This window comes from Marmota flaviventris, chromosome 2, assembly GCF_047511675.1.
Source record: "Marmota flaviventris isolate mMarFla1 chromosome 2, mMarFla1.hap1, whole genome shotgun sequence".
NCBI lineage: Eukaryota > Metazoa > Chordata > Mammalia > Rodentia > Sciuridae > Marmota > Marmota flaviventris.
Window position 1 is genome coordinate 1884296 of NC_092499.1, and position 17979 is coordinate 1902274.

The following is a 17979-nucleotide window of genomic DNA, read 5'->3' on the forward strand; positions in this document are numbered from 1 at the left end:
ATTCACAGGGGCAGAGACCACGGAGGCTGGTTTCCAGTCCGCCTACCCCATCCAGGGAAAGCCACGTCATGGCGCCCCATCCCCAGGTCTCCCGAGCCGTGTCAATCTGGGTCGGCTGTGGAGAACCGGTGTCTGCTTTGGAGCCGGCCTTTTAGGAGGTCACTGAGATGTGGCCACAGGACCCCTGGGTGTGGAAGCAGGCCTTTCCAGGCTGAGGGCCACCAAAGCTGCCCAGAACACCGAGTGTCTCTTGGGCATCGTTTCTAGGCCTGGACAGCGGGGGCCGGAGACCAAGCCCACACATGCAGCCCTGAAGGGCAGAGGTGGGCGAGAGAGTGTCTGCTCCAGAGAGGGGTGCTGCTCCCGCTCCTCGGCCAGAGGGGAGGTCTGGGTGGTGGGGAGGGGAAGCACCCTGCAGGGAGCGGCCACAGCAGCCTCCGGGTTTGGCTCTGCCAAGTGCCGCGCACACCTGGACCCGGGACCAGGAGCTCCAAGGGGCTCGCAGGGCTCGAGGATTCCCAGGCCTCCCACAGACACACTCTCTCCAGATCCCCACAAAGCAGGCAGGAGGCGGGCTGGGTGTAGGGGACCTTCAGCACGGACCAGAGGGTGAGGGGAACAAGTGCAAGGACAATGACGAAACGGAACTTGCAGCTGCCTGTGCAGACCGGGTTCGCCCTCCAAGAGCACAGAGGACCAGAGAGGGCAGGGAGACCACACAGTGCGGCACCAGCAGCCTGGCGTCCATTCACTGTCGGGCAAGCCAAGCTGCAGTTTGTGTGCCTCTGGGCCTCGGCAGGCCAAGTGGGCCCCGATTCTTGGTCAAAAGCCACCATGTGAGCAAGGGTAAGTGCTGAAGCAGGCTTCTGACTCAGTGCACAGAAGAGAAAAATCAGAACTCAGTCTCCAAAATGGGCTAACCTCCTGCTTCTGCATCAAGGACAGGGGCTCCAGTGAGGTCCTTCCGACTCCCTATCCCAGCTTTGTGTCCTCTTCCTCCCGGAAGCTCAAGTCCAGGTTCTCTGGAACCCATACTCTAGCCCGGCCACCAGGGCCCTGCAACCTGGCCCGGTTCTAACTCAAATCCTGGGCCCACCCTCAGACCCCAGGCCGGCGCCACAAAGCCCTAGGTCTACCCCCACGTACTAGCCCCACCCACACAGCCCCAGGACCCACGCCAAACGCCAGCCACACCCACACGGTCCCAGTCCTGCCCCCACAGGCCAGCCCCCCGCCCCTCCTATACACTCTGGCTTCTTCCGAGTCCTGCGACTTCCAGTGACAAGCTGCCGGCGCAGTTTGTGTTGCCGTGAGCCAGCCCCGGGGATCTCACTCTCTCAGAGTGGAGCCAGTGCTGGGGCTTCGGATTAGGAGAGGGTAAGTGCGGCCCGAGTTGATCCTTGGCGCCAAGGACCCCTTCCAATCCCTAACTCCGCCCCTAGGCTCCTAAGGCTCTGCTGACCCTGTGGACAAGTAGCAGGGCTGGAGTGACCACAGAGACACTGACCCTTTGCGGGGTCCCTGGGGCAAGGGGTGGGACACTGGCTTGCAGGCCTCACTTGTGGGCTGGGATCACTCCCTAAGGTCAGCAGTTTGCACCCACCCAGAAGGTTAGCACGCCCCCCTCTGGAGAATCTGGGTAGGAAGGAGCTGCCGAGCCTGGACAGAGGCGGCTGTGAATCGCAGCCATGATAAAGAGCGCTTCAACGGGAAGCCGAGGCCAGCGGCTCTGGGTACACCCGACCGGGGCGAGACCTGCAAACCGTCGGCATCTCTTACTGGGGGTGGTACTTGGGCAGTGCTCAGCAATGCCCGCAAGCTGTATGCCTGGGTCTGGCCCAGCCCTCACGGGTGGGTGGCCAGTGAGACACAGCTGGGGCTGGTCCTGTGGCAGTCGAGGCCTTTCCATGTAAGGGCTACAGACCCTCCTCCCCTGAGAAGCCAGTGCCACCTGAGGGTCTGCGGAGCTTAATTCAAAATTGTCAGAACCTGTGTTCATCTGAATTGCAATTCTCTGGCCCCAGGTAACGTTCTTTTGCATTTATAATTTCTGAGCTTCAACAGCCTGGTGGACAGCAGGGTTCACTGGTGGACAGCAGGGTTCACTGGTGGACAGCAGGGTTCACTGGGGACCAGGAGCCAAGGGGTTGGGTCTCAGCCCTGCCAGACACAGTCCTGGCCTGGGGCTTGTCCGTCCAGGCCCACAGCATAGCGGGAACTCCAGTCACGCTCAAAGAGTCGCCGCAGTTGTTCCTGTGCGGGCTGCACCCCTGCCTGGGCACCGGGGGCCCTCTGGCTGACCACCAGACCCACGCCCGAGGTGCTGCTGAAGTAATCCTCCGACCAGTTGGAGGTGCCTGGGGAGGAGGTCCAGAAGAGAGGCTGGGGTGCTGGGCTCAGCCCCTGCCACAGGCCCTGGACTGTGGCCCCAGCTGTAGGTGGGGACAGTGGGCACACTGGCTGCTCTGCTATCAGTCCAGCCAGGGCAGGTGCAGGAACTCCACCAGGTCACCGTGGGATGGACATCCTGGGCCCTGCAGCTCAGGATTCCTCTGCCTGCCCCTTGACAGATGCCTGGTCCCCAGAACTCCACTGGAGACCCTGACCGCCTTCAGCAGTAGCCAGGCGTCCCAGCTGCTCACCTATGTAGGCTGCCTTCTCCGTGACCAGGAATTTGTTGTGGTTCACCCGGCTGAAGGGGATGTTGGAGTGATTCCCCACAGGCACGATGAAGACTTTCTTTGGAACAGAGAAGGGGCATGGGAGGGGATGGGAAGGGAGGGAGGGGAGGGAGGGGAGGGAGAGGAGGGCCCACCTCCCCCAGCCTCTCCTGGGAGCAGAGCCTCACCACGTCCACTGAGATGCCAGCGGAGGGGTTGCTGATCGCCTGCAGGGACCGCAGGTAGGGGAACATGGTGGGGTCCGTGCCGAGCCCGCAGCTGACCAGCAGACGCACACGTACACGCCGGCCAAAGGCGGCTTCCCGCAGTGCATTGTCCAGCACTGGCCAGTACCTGGGGAAGGCAGGGTCAGGGTCCTGCCTCAGGGCCCTGGGATGAGCAGGGGTCCTGGCAGAAGGGGAGACCTGCGAACCCGGGAGCCGCCCATGGGGGGGCTGTGCTCTCCAGGGCCTCGCTTCCCAGCGGTCACCTGGCAGGGTGGCTGAAGCGCGTGGTGGGGAAGTACTCCATCACTGAGGCAAAGATGAACTCCCGGGCACCCTCCATCACTGCCAGCACTGCATCCAGGTCCTGGGTGCGGCCTCTGGGGCAGAGGGCTGGTGGCGAAGCCTGTGGTGGAGAAGCACCCCTGCAGCACTGCCAGGGCCCCCACCTGGGCCCCACATACCACCCAGGGGGCTCGTGCTGGGGGAGGGGAGGCGAGCTGCACTGCCTGGGAAGAGGGCTCTCAGCAGGGCCCTGGGCCCGGCCTGCACCTAGCCAACGGCCAGCCTCTGGGGCTCTGGGCTGCACTGACTCTTCACAGACTGCTCCTGCCCCAGGAACCTTCTCCGCTTTCTCCAGAGTGGGACCCCCTTATCCAGGGTCTCTCCGCGTTCTGACATAGTCTTGGCTGCAGACCAGTCACTAGGGTGGCTGGGGGCTCAGAGGGTCAGTGCTCTGACAGAGGGGAGTCGTGGGCATCCCCTTCCGCGCTGCAGAGTGTCTGATGCCTGGCGTCCCTAGCCCCCACAGCCTCTGAGCCCACCCACACTCAGCAGTCTGTTTGAGACCCCAAGGGCCACAGATCCCGCTGCCTCTCTGGCCAACTGTCTCCCACAGATGGCGCTGACCTGGCATCCTTTCCAGGAGCTGGGCCTGCTTGTCCCTGGCACTGGTCTCTGAGGACCCAGAAGCTGCTGGTGGTGCTGAGGACTAGGCCCAGGGTGTGGCAGGGCCCTTGCTGGTCTGGCCAGCTAGGGGAGAGGAGGGTCCTGATGGCCTCTCTGCCCACCTTACCGAGAAGTAGGCCATGGTGGGCAATCCGTCAAAGTGGCCCCGGAGGGGCTGGAAGCGGTTGATGTGGGATGAGAAGTTCTGAGGCCAGGTTTTGGGGAGGACAGCCTGGGGTGCCCCCAGTACCCAGTACGTCTGGAAAGTTTTCTCCAGGTCCTGGGCCAGGCGGCTGCAGTTGTAGATAATGGCTCCAAGTTCCTTCACCTGCAGGAACCAGGGTCGGTAGCCACAGGGAGCAAGGCCTACCAGGGGAACCTGGGGCCCATCACCTGGCGCTGGGCAGGGTGCAGCCCTTCCCCCCTGGCAGCAGCTCTGCGGCGTCACCTGCAGGACCTGTGACAGTGCACCCAGGTGGAGGGCCACTGCTCCCTGGGTCCCTGTTTTTCCTGAGCGGTGTTTTCTAGTGCTGAAAGCGATGTTTGTTGGACACCCCAAAATTGCATAAAACACAAGGAAATAAAATTGCTCTAAATTGCACTGTTAAGGGATAACAACTGCTACCATGATCACATTTATTCTCTCTCTCTCTCTCACACACACACACACACACACACACACACACGATCTCTTTAGTGGAATGAAAGTACACTCCATGGAGAACTTGGGGCCACTCATCCCAAGAGAGGAAGCTGCTCACTTTGGTCTTTGACATGTGGTGTGTGTGGTGCTGTGGGTTGGACCAGCCTCCAGCATGTGCCAAGCTCACACTCACACTCTGCCACTGGCTTCAGCTCCATCCCTCGGACACATTTTTGCTTTTTGATATTTTTTAGTTGTCAGGGGATCTTTTATTCATTTCTATGTGGTGCTGAGGATCGAACCCAGAGCCCTGTACATGCCAGGCAAGCACTGGACCACTGAGCCACGACTCCAGTCCCCCTTGGACATGTTTTTAACGCACTGCTTCTTCTAAAAAGCCTCTTGCTTTGTAATCTGCATCTTTCTCTGATGGCTGTGGTCTAAGCAACTTCCTGTCCTTAAATGTTACTCCCTGGCATGAGTGCTGGGCCGGTGGAGCCTGTGTCTGATCATTTCCTCTACAGAAAGGTGATGGCATGGCTCTGTGACCCAGGATTCCATCTGCTGACTTCTCGTGACACTGACTTCCTCTGACCAATGGGGACATCAGGCAAAGCCCTTGGGACTCGGAGGGGGAGGAACTCCAGAGGGGCCTCCTGTCCATGAGTCCTGGGACTTACCTGCGTCAGGGACCGCCAGTCCATGTTGGCACTGCCCACGTAGATGTGCCGCCCGTCTACAACCCAGAATTTGGAGTGCAAGACACCCCCAGTGAACTGCCTCATGGGCACCTGTCGCACTTGGGCACCTGTGATGGAACACGGGCTCTTTGTGTGTGCTAGCTGCAGGGTGAGCCTGATTCTGATGTGTCGGTCCTCAAAACAGCAGTGCCACCTCAATGTGGACGCTCTCCTCACTTGACTGGTGAGGAAATGGAGGCACAGCTGGCCCTGGGTCTCTCTGGGCAGCCCAGCTCCAGAGCATTTGAGATGACTGAGCCTGCTGTCACCTGCCACCTGGCCTCAGCCTCGTCCTCAGGGCCAAGCAGCAGGGCACCCAGGCCACCCCACACTCTGCCCTGTGGAATGTGCCACTCTGGCTTCTGGGAGTCTGCCTGAGTCCAGGTGACATCAGCTCAAGGGAGCTCAGAGTCCTGGGCTTCTCCCTCCAGGGTCGAGGGGAGCAGTGGGGGCCTCCCCCACCCTGCCCAGCAGTTCAGTGGCTCTTTGCCTTTGTCCCGTGGCGTCGGCAAGGCCGGGCCGCAGGGCCAGGGTGGAGAGGGCGCCTACCGTGGGCGGCCAGGACCTGCAGGTCGGTGGAATTCCTGGTCAGTGACGGGCTATTGGTGGCCACCATCAGGGAGATGTCCTTGTCCAGCAGCTGCTGCAGCTTCTGAAGAATAGCCTCTCCCTGTGAGGCCACGCTGGCCATGAGAGGTGGCCCCCAGCTGGGCCCTCTGTCCCTCCCCCCAGGACCTGTGGCTGCCCATGGCCTAGGGCTGGGCCAAGGGTCTGGATGACCTTGGCTGGGAGCAGAACTGCACTTAGGCCAATCTAAGTGCTCTGACCCCCAGGGGCCTCCCCTCTACCCTGCCCAGAGCTCCCAAGAAAGGGCTTTACCCTGCCCTTTCCCAGTCCCCACCATCGCACTGGCCCTGGGCCTGGGCCCCAAAGCTCCACACAGATGGGTGCCCTGACTTTCTGTGTGCCCATCCCAGGGGCAGGTTGGGGCAGCCTTTAGTCTCAGGGACAGGGGTGGGGGCCAGGGATGCACCGGCTGGGAAGACGAGTCATTGACCCCGATGTCAGGCCCCGTGAGGGACCAGTAGTATGAGGCCACATGGATGCTCTCCTGGGCAGTGTCCAGCAGCTGCAGCCAGGCCTGGGCCAGTGGCTGGGCGGATGGGCTGCCAGCTGCAGAGGGCAGGTCCTGAGGGATGCTTTCCACAAGGACAAGCCTGGAGAGAGAGGCAGGAGGGGGCCGGGTGTGGCTGCCGGAGCCACCAGCCTGCCTTGGCCATCTGCTCCCTCCCTGCCGCCCAGCGGGAGGCACTACGGCCCATGTGGTGAGGATCCGGGAAGGGCAGCTAGACGGAACTGGCGGAGGAGGCCTGAGCCCCACAAGCTGTGGCAGCAGTGACACCCTGAGGGGACGGGGCTGCCTGGCCTGCAGCCAGGCTCCACCCCAACCCGATGGATAGTGAGGTGAATGGGGAGGCTCCGGGCTCTGGGACCCCGACAGCAGGGAGCTGCCTCGGGGCAACAGCACCAAACCCCGGGATGAGAGGACCTGAGGTGCCAAGACTCACTCAACAGCGGACAGCGTTCACCAGCCTTGCCAGGGCCCCGGGCAGCCCTGTTTTCCGCCAAGAGTCCCCAGCCCAACTTGAGCCTGACACTCCAGGCCCTTCCCGTGACCCATGTCCCCTGCAGGTGCTGGTGGGGGGTGGTGCTCGGCCCAGAGGTGGTGGAAAGCAGGCACTGTCCAGGAGACCTGCCCCCACCGCAGGCCCTGTGGGCTCACTCACTGGCAGGAGTCCCTCTGCTGCCCAGCCTCTCCTTCCAGGGCCTCCCAGGACTCAGGGGACACTTCTTCGGGGTGCTGGTGCCAGGCGCGAGGAAGGGGCACTTGCCACAGGAGGTAGGTGAGAGTCACGAGGCCCAACCCCAGCACGGCCAGCGTCCCCAGCACCTGCGGGAGACACTGTCTCTACAGGGTCCTGGGCGGGCCGTGACCGCCCCCCAGTACGGGAACAGACTGCCAGGCGCTCCAGAGGGCCCTGCTGCAGCTGGGCTAGGCCTGGCGGGGGAGGAGAGGGGGACAGAGGGAAGCCAGGCCCTCTAGGTTGGGGTTGGTGGTCTGCAGCCCACTGTGTGGCGCGGTGGTCAGCGGTAACTGGCTGCCCCAGCTTCCCTGGCCGTGAGATGCAGGCAGGGTCTCCAGCAGCCCCGGGGCTTACCTCCCCGCTGGCCTGCCCTCCCACCCAGGGCTGGTTTTCTCTTCTGTACTTGGGCCCAGGGTTCTAAGATTCTATTTAAAATTGACTTTTAAAGTAATTAGAACTGGGAATTGGGCTACAACTTGTCCCAGGCTGTGGCGTCCCTGGTAAACCCTCCCGCGAGACCCCGGGTCCTACCGTGCTGGTTCTGCCGCGTGGGCTGCCGCGTGGTCTGGGGCAGGGCCACGCGGGGTCCTCTGCTGTTCTGCATAGTGGAGCCAGCAGCTGCAGGAGGAGTCTGGGCTCACAGGCAGCTCTGGCACCACGGTGTCAGCCCTTTGTGGGGTCCCTGCAGACACACGCTCAAACCCCCCGGAGTGGGTCTCAGCCCGGGCGGGGCCGGGCTCCGCTGCACACCCGCCACGGGCAGCCTGCGTGTGGACCCGGAGCTGGCTGCACGTGGCTGTCCTGGGGCCTTGGGCCTGTCTAGCCTGTGCCCTGCAGGCTGTGCTCCCCTCCCGGTGCCCCCGTGGCGGGGTCTGGACGTCTGTGTCTCGGTTCCTTGTTTCAGCCCAGCTGCAGCCGAGTCTGAAAGCACTCTTTCTGCTTTTTCGGCTTGGTTCCTCCTGACTGGCCCCAGCAGTTGCCCCCCTGCCAGGGTTGGCTGGTCTAGGCCCCTGGGTATGTGACCGCTGCTGGTGGAGGCCAGACCTGGTGGGGGACGCAGGCAGCCAGAAGCCTCCAGCAGACCGCGTTGTGTCCAGGGCAGGGCCTCCCCTGGCAGCAGGGAGTCTGCAGTTCTGGGATGGACTCACCTGTGCCCACAGAGTGGTCCCTCCATGGGGAGCTGGGAGCCCGGCTGGCACCACTGCCCTGAGGGCACCACAGAGCAAGTACCTGGGAGCTGTGTCCACCCTCCCCGGGTACAGGGAAGGGCCTGTGCACAGGATGGGGCCACTGTGCCCTCTAGCCCCCGACTGAAACACCACAAAGGCCCTGGTGACGCCAGGGGTCCGAGGTTCAGGGCCCGGGGGGCACTGGATGCCTGTGTGGAGTATGGGGCTGGGCGAAGGGGCCCCTGGGGCTTCTCCCTGCTGTCCTTCCCAGCTGGGGCTCAGAGAACTTGGCCACCTCAGCCTGGGAGGGTGCCCAGGGCCTGGGGCTCTGTGTGGCCCAGAGCCAGAGCGCCACCGGGTGGTGGGACCCGAACCCATAGCTTGAAGCATGGGGGACATGGGCTCAGGCAAAGTTACCAGGCCCAGGGTCCCTCTGCCCAGGTGTCCCTGAGGAGGAGAGTAAGGGTGACACCCCAGGCCACCTGGGCTCGAGCTCTCAAGATGGCCGCCTACACAGGGGTGGCCCAGGCCCTGCGAGGCCAGCTTCAGGCTTCCCCTCCTCCGTGACTTTCTGGGGAGGTGGCCTGGGTGGGGTTCTGGGCTGGGGCACTGGGGACCCTCGGGGGCTTGCTCTGCACTCCGGCTGCCCCTCCTGGGAGAGGGCTTTTGCCCTCAAGGTGCCCAGACAGAAAGGCTGTCCAGCACTGCAGCCCGCTGGACCTGGGTCCTGTCAGGGGCGGCTCAGGCACCACAGACCCTCGGACCTCCTTCCAGCCAGGGGACCACACTGGGGCTAGGGGACGGGCCTCCTAGGGCCTGGGCAGCTGAAGCTCTGTCCTCCCACAGGGGCCCTGGGGACCTGTGTGGCCCTGGGGGAGGGCTGGCTATCTGATGGAGGGAGGCATCTCAGGGCTGAGCTGGGCTGGGGGATGGGCCCTGAGCCTCCCCAGCCCCATGGTGGGCCGCCAGGGAGCCCTGGAGGCATCAGAGGCCACAGCCGAGGTGTGGGGATGTGCCCTGCAGGGCGTGTGGCTCCCTGGATGTCCCAGCTGTCCTGGCCGCACAGACTGGGCAGGGAACCGGTAGTGCAGGGCCACTGGAGGCTGTGTGAGCCCCTGGGCCTGGGGCGGCTGGGAGCATGAGCCGTGGTGGGGACAGCAGCTCTCCCCAGGGCTTTGGCCTTCTCCACCCAGCTCAGGCCTCCCGGCACCTACCTCTGGGGGCCCTGCCTTGGCATCCATCCGGGCTCCAGTCACAGACTGCATCCCCCGGCTCAGGGCAGGCCCTCCTGCCTCCTCTGCAGCCCACTGCTTCCCTCCGGGCCACTTCCTCTTTTTTCTGCCTACCCCACCCCCAGTTAAGAACAGACAGCTAGAGCTGTGTGGGCCACGAGGGGTGGGGCTGAGGACTTTCACCCGAGAGAGAAACCACCCCTCAGCCCTCCTAGGGGTCACACAGAGGGTTCACCTTGACCACAGGCCACAGAGACCTGAGCACCCAGACTGACCACATCTAAGAGCAGGTGGTCTACAGGCTATGATGGCTCCACAGCCACTGGGGGTGGGTCCTGTGGGCTCCCAGTCCCCAACCCCTAGGGTCCCTAGCTTCATGGTCCCACAGCTGCTGCTGGAGCTCAGCCATTGTTCCATGTGCCCAGCAGAGGGGGGCCGCTGCACTTGATCTGCTGTACTTTGCCCTCCGCCCTTTTGAAAAGAGAATAAGGGACATCCCAGAGGGGGCTCCCCAGAGCTCCCACGGCACCTTCTCTTACCTGTGATCTAGAAGTCGATGGAGATCTGGTCACAGGCCTGCACCTAGCTGCACAGGAAGCTGGGAGGTGGAGGCTGCTGGGGCCTCTGTACCTGAGAATGCAGAGGCCTGGCTACAGGTCAGCCTCACCCACACCGCCGTGGCCGGGGTCTCCCGAGTACAGTCCCTCTGGTCCTTCAGACTGGGCCTGGGGAGTAGCCCTCCGCTTGAGGTCAGTGCTTACTCACCCCTCACTAGGCGGTGAGCTTCTGTCCAGGGTGCTGACCTCAGAGTGTCCACAGGGAAGGACATCGGCTCACCGAGGCAGGTGGTGTTCCCCAGAAAGGGAGGGAGTCCTCGTCCCTCAGCCAGCAGGGGTGTCCACGGCCGCGGAGGACAGTGTCGTGGAGCGGTCTGCTGTGGCGGGAGCATCACGTGGGCCTGCAGCCCCACGCAGCCTGGCCACCACACCCACAGCGTCCTTCCCTGCCTCTTGCGTGGCCAGGCAGTCGCCCATGCAGACCCTTATTGGCCACCTGAGCAGGGGAGTTTGTCCACCTGGGGGCCGTGAGGAGCATGACCACACAAGATGAAACCATGCGCAGAGAAACAGGGAGATCGGGATTTAGGTGGACACCAGGGGCTGGGGCGGGCGTCACCGGCCTGCCGACTGATGCGGGTTCCCAGGCTGGAGGCGCTCCCACCATGACCGAGGAGCCCCCAGCTCCCTCCACTCCACATGCCACCCACTCCCGGGCCTGTGCTGCGCTGTAGGCCCTGGGCTCCCACGCAGGCACCGTGGCAAGGTGGTCTGTCCTCCCTCTACACGGTCAGGTGGTCCTGCAGCCTCGCTGCAGTTGACTTTCTGTACTTTGCCCCCCACGCTTTTAAAAACTTCTCTCTTGTCCACTGTGGAAATCACTGAGTCTGTGTTTTCTTTACGCTTTTTACCACATCCCAACGGTTTGAAAAGTACGTACTTTCCCTTCAAAAATAATTATTTTATGGGCACCTGAAAATACATGAGATGCACATGGTGACAGTGACGTCAGTGACACTAAAGCAGGCATTTGTGCCAGCACGGGCCTGTGTTGGAGCCACAGCCATGCTCTGAGCCCCAGCGGTCCACTCCCTGGGACCGCACCCAGCGGAGACTGTGCTGGTCACCGCCTCCGGCTCCTGGCAGGATGTGGCTCACCCCCGGCTGCACTTGACCTGGAGATTCTCCTGTAAGCACTTTTCTCACGCAGATGTGTGGCTGCTGGTCCTGGGTCCCGTGGACCTTTGGGAAGGAACCTCATGCAGAAGAGATCACAGTACGCCATGCTCCACGCGTGGCCTGTCCACAGTGGCTGAGTGGAGGGACGGGGTGTGGACCTGGGGTTCGCCTCTGGGTCCAGTGTGCTCTCCCTCTGGCCTCGGGAGCTGGGCCCGGGCAGGCGCAGTCAGCTTTAGTAGATGCTGCCACTTCTCCCAGGACACCCGAGCTGGGTTGTAGGGCCGGCCCAGGGCTCTCGGTTCAGCTGTGCGGTAGGACGGTTGGGCCCGCCATGGTTCCAACCTGCAAGTCTCTGCTGGCCACTGGTGTGGAGCCTCTTCTAGTCACTGACCACGGAGCCTCTTGGACGGTGCCTGTCGGAGTCTCATGCCCATCTTTCACCCCCTGGCTTCTTTCTCTGACTTGAAACGTTTGTTTTACGCTTTGGATACAAATTCCTTGTAGGACTTTGAGGGCGTGACGTCTTTCCTCTCCTCTTCCTTCAAGGTGAATTTGGATGAGTGGACGCTCTGAGTTTAAGGAAGTTTAATTTATGTTCTAGTAGCTTCAGTTATTTAAAATGTTTCCTTTGTAGGGAATGCTTTTTATGTGCTATGAAGAACCGTTGTCACTCAAGTCACCTTCGGATGACTGGTTGTCACAGCGTCCCCTCTGGGTTGGAAGGGGGCTCTCGTTCTCACCCCGCCCTCTGTGTGTCCTGAGCCATTTCCGTTGCTCTGCATCGAATCTCAGCAACGTGCTGATGAGACGTCTTAGGGATCACCTGTGTCTTTTTCTCCACAGTCGTTGGGTGTTTGGGATCCAAGGGCTCATAACTCTCCTGACCGCTGGACCACCTTGTGCCACTGCTTCTTTGAGGATGTTTCTATCCTGCCCTGTGGATTGCTCCACGCCCCACAAAGTCGGGCCTGTGCTGTGTTTTGTTTGTTTGTTTTCTTGTAAGTCTTCTTTCCCTTTTGTCTGTGATTCATTTTAAGTGGTGTCTATCATTGCATCTTCCAGATGCAGAAAGACTAGGCCTGGGATTGTGGCTCAGCGGTGGAGTGCTCCCCTAGCACAGGCGGGACCCGGGTTCCATCCTTAGCACCACATAAAAATAAAGGCACTGTGTCGTGTCCATCTACACCTAAAAAAAAAAAAAGATGCAGAAAGACTTAAAAAAATGCTGTTTTCCTTAGCCTGCCCGTCGCTGTGTGTTGGGTGTTTTCTTGCCTCCAGATGTGCCTGCTCTTTGCAAGTCTGGTCATTTTAAAAAAAAAAAAAAAAATATATATATATATATATATATATATATATTGGTTGTCAATGGACCTTTATTTTATTTATTTTTATGTGGTGCTGAGGATCCAATCCAACCCAGGGCCTCACACATGCTAGGCAAGCGCTCCAGCACTGAGCCACAGCCCGGCCCAAGCTTGGTCATTTTTGATTGGACATTATGTGGGTGCTGGATTTTGTTGTGTTCCTTTAATGAATGCTGGACTTTGTTCGGGCAAAGATCCTTTCGTCTTGGGACTTGCCCTTAAGCATTGCTGGGGCACAGAGAGGACCACAGCTGGCTCAGTCCTGCTCGCGCTGCCAGGCCTCGTCACGAGTTCTGTCCTCTGGAGCACAATGCGCTCGGCCAGGTCGGGTTCAGGACCTGTCTGGTGGCCATTCCCAGCCTCCTGGGGCTCCTGTTGTGTGTGTAGGCCGTGGCCTCTCTCCTCTGCCACTGACTTGGTGCTGTCCCCTCCGTCCTGCTGTCTTGCTTGCTGAGCTCTGGCCACCTTGGCCCCCCCACCAACTCAGCCACCTTGCCACCTCTTTGGAGGACCCTCCCTGTGTGATTACAGCCACCATCAGTCAGTAAGTGGCGACTGCGGCTCATCTGGCTCGTCCCCCTGTGAGGGGACAGTCCTGTGCCACCACCGCCCAGTGTCTGGAAACTGCTGTTTTGGGTATTTCCCACAGTTCCAGGAGAGGGACGAGGCCCCACCTGACTTCTTGTTAAAGCTGATTTTTTAATTCTATCTATTTTTGAGGTGCCGGGATGGAACAGGGGCCTTGTGCATGCTAGGCAAACGCTCTACCCTGAGCCACACCCTCAGCCGTTAAACTTCATTTTGAGCAGGATTAAAGTTTACTGTCATTTGGGGGCATATTTTGAATGTTGGGCAATTATTTCTTTTTTTTTCTTTTTTATTTCATAGCTTTATTGAGGTAAAATTTAACAATAAAATGCACACATTTGAAGTATGCGATTTGATCAGTTTTGACCTTACACATATATAACCAATACAATTGTTATGGGCCAGGCTGTATGGGCAATGACCAGACTCCATTTACCCTGAGACCCCATATCATATAGGAAATGCTTCTCCAGTGGGAAAGCCCCACCTCTGACCCATTCACATACCAGCACAGCACTAGGCAACACAGAACAGCAATTCTTATACAATGTGAAATTGTTCTTTGGTTTCCATTTTTCTTGGGTGACTACCGCGTCAGAGATTGATTGTCTAGATGTTAGTGACCACTCTCTAACTTGTAGTCAACTGGAGTCATTTTGGTCCCCTTCCCTTCTGCTTGCTTGCTGCTCTGCCAGCCTGGAAAGTCCTGTGGGAAATACCAGTGGACACACTGCATTGTCTCACTGGCTGCCCAGTTCAGCTCTCTACCTGCTTGTCTACAGCTATGTCCGCCCAGATGTGGTTTTTGCAGTTTTTGCCCTTGAATATCCTAAATGCGCAGGCTCGGGGCTGTTCCTTGCAGAGACAGTTATGGGTTCTGTGGGGAGCAGTCACTGGCCGGCAGGTTGAATAAAGACTCTTCAATTTGGACAAAACTGGGACTTGGTTGTTTTCTGAGCAACCTGCCCCACAACACAATCAATATAAAAAGCATTTTTGTTACTCTTTTAAAATTTGAAATCATACAGACCGTGTTTCCTGCATGATTTATTACATTACAATCAATCATCATAAGACTCATAGAACCCCACCCCCACATCACAACTACTTCAAAATTAAATGGTGCACCTATAACTATCTCACAGGTCAAGGAAGAAAGCACAGAAAGGTAAATAAAAGTGCTCTGTACTAAGTTATAATAAGTGCTTAAAACCCAAAATCTCTGGGATGAAACAGTACTCAGAAAAACATTTATAATTTAAAGTACTTGTATCAGAAAGAAGCTAGAATAACAATCAGATTACTTTTAAATTAGGGAGTAGGATGGAAAAAGTAAGAGTGGGAGCAGAAATACATGAAATAGAAAAGAAATAATACAGCTAAAATTGATAAAAATCAAGTAAGTCTAATCAAGGAAAAAAAGCAAGAACACAAAATTGATATCAGTGGAAAGGGAGCTATCAAAGTACCCCTTCAGATGCTAAAATATATTAAGGTCATATTACAATTGAACACCAACTTATGTGATAGCTTATATAACATGGTCTATATTAGAGAAAGATCCGTGTGCTTATGAGAAGAACGTGTATTGATCATTGATGGATAATATACTCTATATATGTCTGTTAAGTTTAAATTATCAATGATGTTTTTTTACCTCTATAGATTCTTTATTTAGTTTTTGTTTGGAGGATCTACCTGGTGGTGACAGGGGTATGTTAAAGTTACCCAGTATTATTGTGTTGTGGTCTATTTGATTCTTGAAATTGAGCAGGTTTGTTGATGTACTTAGATGCTCCATTGTTTGGGGCATAAATATTTATGATTGTTATGTCTTGTTGATATATAATTCCCTAAAGCAGTATGAAATGGCCTTCTTTGCCCCTTCTGATTAACTTTGGCTTGAAGTCCATTTTATCTGATATGAGGATAGGAACTCCTGCTTGTTTAAGTGATCCATGTGATATTTTTTTCCCCAATTTTTTTCTCCTTCAGTTTGTGGATGTCCTTGCCTATGGGGTGAGTCTCTTGGAGACAACATATTGTTTAGTCTTGTTTTTTAAAACCAATCTGCCAGCCTGTGTCTTTTGATTGATGAGTTTAGGACATTTACATTCAATGTTATTATTGAGAAATGATTTTTTTTAGAGAGAATTTTTAAAAAATATGTTGTGGATACAACATCTTTGTTTGTATGTGGTGCTGAGGATCAAACCCGGGCCGCACGCATGCCAGGCGAGCGTGCTACCGCTTGAGCCACATCCTCAGCCCGAGAAATGATTTTTATTCCCTGTCTTTTTCATTTATTTCTGGTTTTTACTTTGAATTATCTTCTCCTTTGATTGCCTATTCTTTTTTTTAAAGAGAGAGAGAGAGAGAGAGAGAGAGAGAATTTTTTTAATATTTATTTTTCAGTTTTCAGTGGACACAACATCTTTATTTTATTTTATGTGGTGCTGAGGATCAAACCCAGCGCCCCACGCACGCCAGGCGAGCGCGTTACAGCATGAGTCACATCCCCAGCCCTTGAGCCACGTCCCCAGCCCGATTGACTATTCTTCTAGCATAGTTCCTCCCTTTTCTGGTTTTCACTTTTATTTTTCATCATGAAATGTTTTATTGAGTATGTTTTGTAGTGCAGGTTTTCTACTTGTGAATTCTTTTAACTTTTTTTTTTTCATCATGGAAGGTTTTTATTTCATTGTCAATACTGAAGCTTAATTTTTCTAGGTATAGTATTCTTGGTTGACATTCATTTTCTTTCAGAAGTTAGTATACATTATTCCAGGACCTCCTAGCTCTGAGGATCTGGGCTGAGAAATCAGCTGAGATCCAGATTGGTTTCCCCCTATATGTAATCTGATATCTTTCTCTGGCAGACTTTAAAATCCTTATTCTGTATGTTAGGCATTTTCATTATAATGTGCCTTGTGTAGGTCTGTTGAAGTTTTGTACATTTGAGGTCCTGTAAGCCTCTTGTATTTGATTTTCCATTTCATTCTTTAGGTTTGGAAAACTTTGATATTATTTCATTGAAAAGATTGTGCATTCCTTTTGTTTGTATCTCTTATAAATCTTAAATTTGGTATTTTCATGCTATCTCATATTTCCTGAGAGTTCTGTTCATGGTCTCTTAACATCTTTTCTCCATAGTTAGCTGTTTACAACATTATACATTTTGTCTCCATTGCCCAAAATTCTGTCTTCCAAGTGGTCTAGTCTGTTGGTGATGCTTTCCATTGATTTTTTAAATTTGGTTTATTGATTCCTTTACTTCCAGGATTTCTGCTTGATTCTTTTTTCAGAATCTATACCTCTTTTTTGATCTTTCACTTCCTGTATTTTCTTTCTGATTTCACTCCTTATATCATCCTTTACCTCACAGATCAGTTTGACTATATATACATTCTAAATTCCTTCTCTGACATTTCTTCCACCATGGTGTCATTAGATTCTCTTATTGAAGTATCTTGGTTTGTTTGGGGTGATTTGTTCCCTTGCTCTTTCATATTATTTGTGTGTCTACCCATCTAGAGTATGTATCTGACACAAAAGAGTTTCTACCCTGTGGACTTGTAGTGTCCCTGAAGGTTTCCAGGACCTCACAGCATAGGGACAAATAATAACAACCAATGCAAACAACATACAGCATAAACCCAAATAGTTCCTACTATGACATCTACAGTGCTAATTGTCACAGTGAACAGAAATGATATGTTCAGTATTGCCCACAGTAAAAACAGTAAAGTTTGCAAAAGGGTTTATAATTTTGAATGCTTGCCTGGGAGAGAAGAGAAGTGATGCAGCATGTGATGATTATGAAGGAGGAGGAGTTTGTTTGTTTGTTTGTTTGGTGGTGTTGGGGATTGAACCTAGGACCTGGTCATGTGAGGCAAGCACTCTACCCACTGAACTATATCCTCACCCCAAGGGAGGAAGAGGGAAGATAGAAGTAAAAAACTAAAGGAAGAGTGAAAGAACAATAGAGATTGGCTGTTAGCAGAAGAAGAGAGAGAAAGAAATAGATGAGTGAAATATATATGTATATAGATTAAAAATTAGAAAAATAAAAAATATAAAATTTAAATATACTACCAAACATCCTAGTGCTCAAAATATTGACTCGTGAAAAATAATTGGCTTCAGAAATGCTAGAAATGGGGGGAAAACAAACATGAATCTGTCTAAATGTCCATGAACCATTAAGGTCACAATTAAACAGAGAAAATAGAAAAGAAAAAAGAGATCTCCATGAAAAGTTAAAGAATCGAGTCCTTTGGAGTTCAGAACATTCTCAGTTTCCCCTCTCAGCGTGTTGGTGGGTGGCTGGGGTGAGAAGGGGATCTTGGAGGCGGGACTCCCAGAGGCAGACTTCAGGCTTGGGAGGGCTCAGGCTCTTTGCTCGGTGCCCACTGCTCTGGAGGTGTTAAATCAGTGCCCTTCCATAGTTGGGCCATTATTTCTTAGAATATATTTTTCTGAAAGTTTTCTCTGAGAACGAAAGGTCACTCGTTTTTGCATGGAAAACCACGGGCCTGGTGCTTTCTGGAGATCAGTTTCTTTAGAACAGGGACATCAGTGGCAGGTGCCGGCGTGCAGGTACACGTTGGGGGCTTTTATTCATTTCTGCAAATGAACTGAAGCCCACACAGGCTCAGAGCCACTGACCTTCCACCTCTGTCCCTACTGGGGTCTTGCCCAAGCCCCACACCTAGCTCCCCAAGTGCGTCCCCAGCCAGTGGGAGCTCACCTCACCACTGGAGCTGCTGCCGTCCAGCCACGCACCTCTAGGCCAGGTGATCCAGAAGGT

General features: G+C 55.5%; 1 protein-coding gene across 1 annotated transcript; it reads right to left on the minus strand.

Annotated features, from left to right (window-relative positions):
• Nucleotides 1–2025: 2025 nt before the first annotated feature.
• Pld4 (phospholipase D family member 4) lies at nucleotides 2026–9565 on the minus strand. Its single transcript, XM_027946656.2, has 11 exons — nucleotides 9464–9565; nucleotides 7612–7698; nucleotides 7003–7166; nucleotides 6249–6432; nucleotides 5765–5885; nucleotides 5156–5283; nucleotides 3960–4160; nucleotides 3151–3290; nucleotides 2849–3014; nucleotides 2643–2739; nucleotides 2026–2357 (listed from the first exon to the last, which is right to left on the minus strand). Exons 1-11 carry the CDS (start codon nucleotides 9512–9514, stop codon nucleotides 2155–2157), a joined length of 1542 nt encoding a protein of 513 aa, XP_027802457.1. The 5' UTR covers nucleotides 9515–9565; the 3' UTR covers nucleotides 2026–2154.
• Between the last annotated feature and the right edge of the window lie 8414 nt (nucleotides 9566–17979).

Excerpts from the sequence above, each read along its gene's own strand:
- Pld4 (XM_027946656.2), bottom strand. The coding sequence starts at position 9,514 with ATGCAGTCTGTGACTGGAGCCCGGATGGATGCCAAGGCAGGGCCCCCA. Across the intron at positions 4,161-5,155 it reads ACTGGCGGTCCCTGACGCAG|GTGAAGGAACTTGGAGCCAT; the intron begins GTAAGTCCCAGG and ends TGGTTCCTGCAG. Across the intron at positions 3,291-3,959 it reads CCACCATGGCCTACTTCTCG|GCTTCGCCACCAGCCCTCTG; the intron begins GTAAGGTGGGCA and ends TCTCCACCACAG.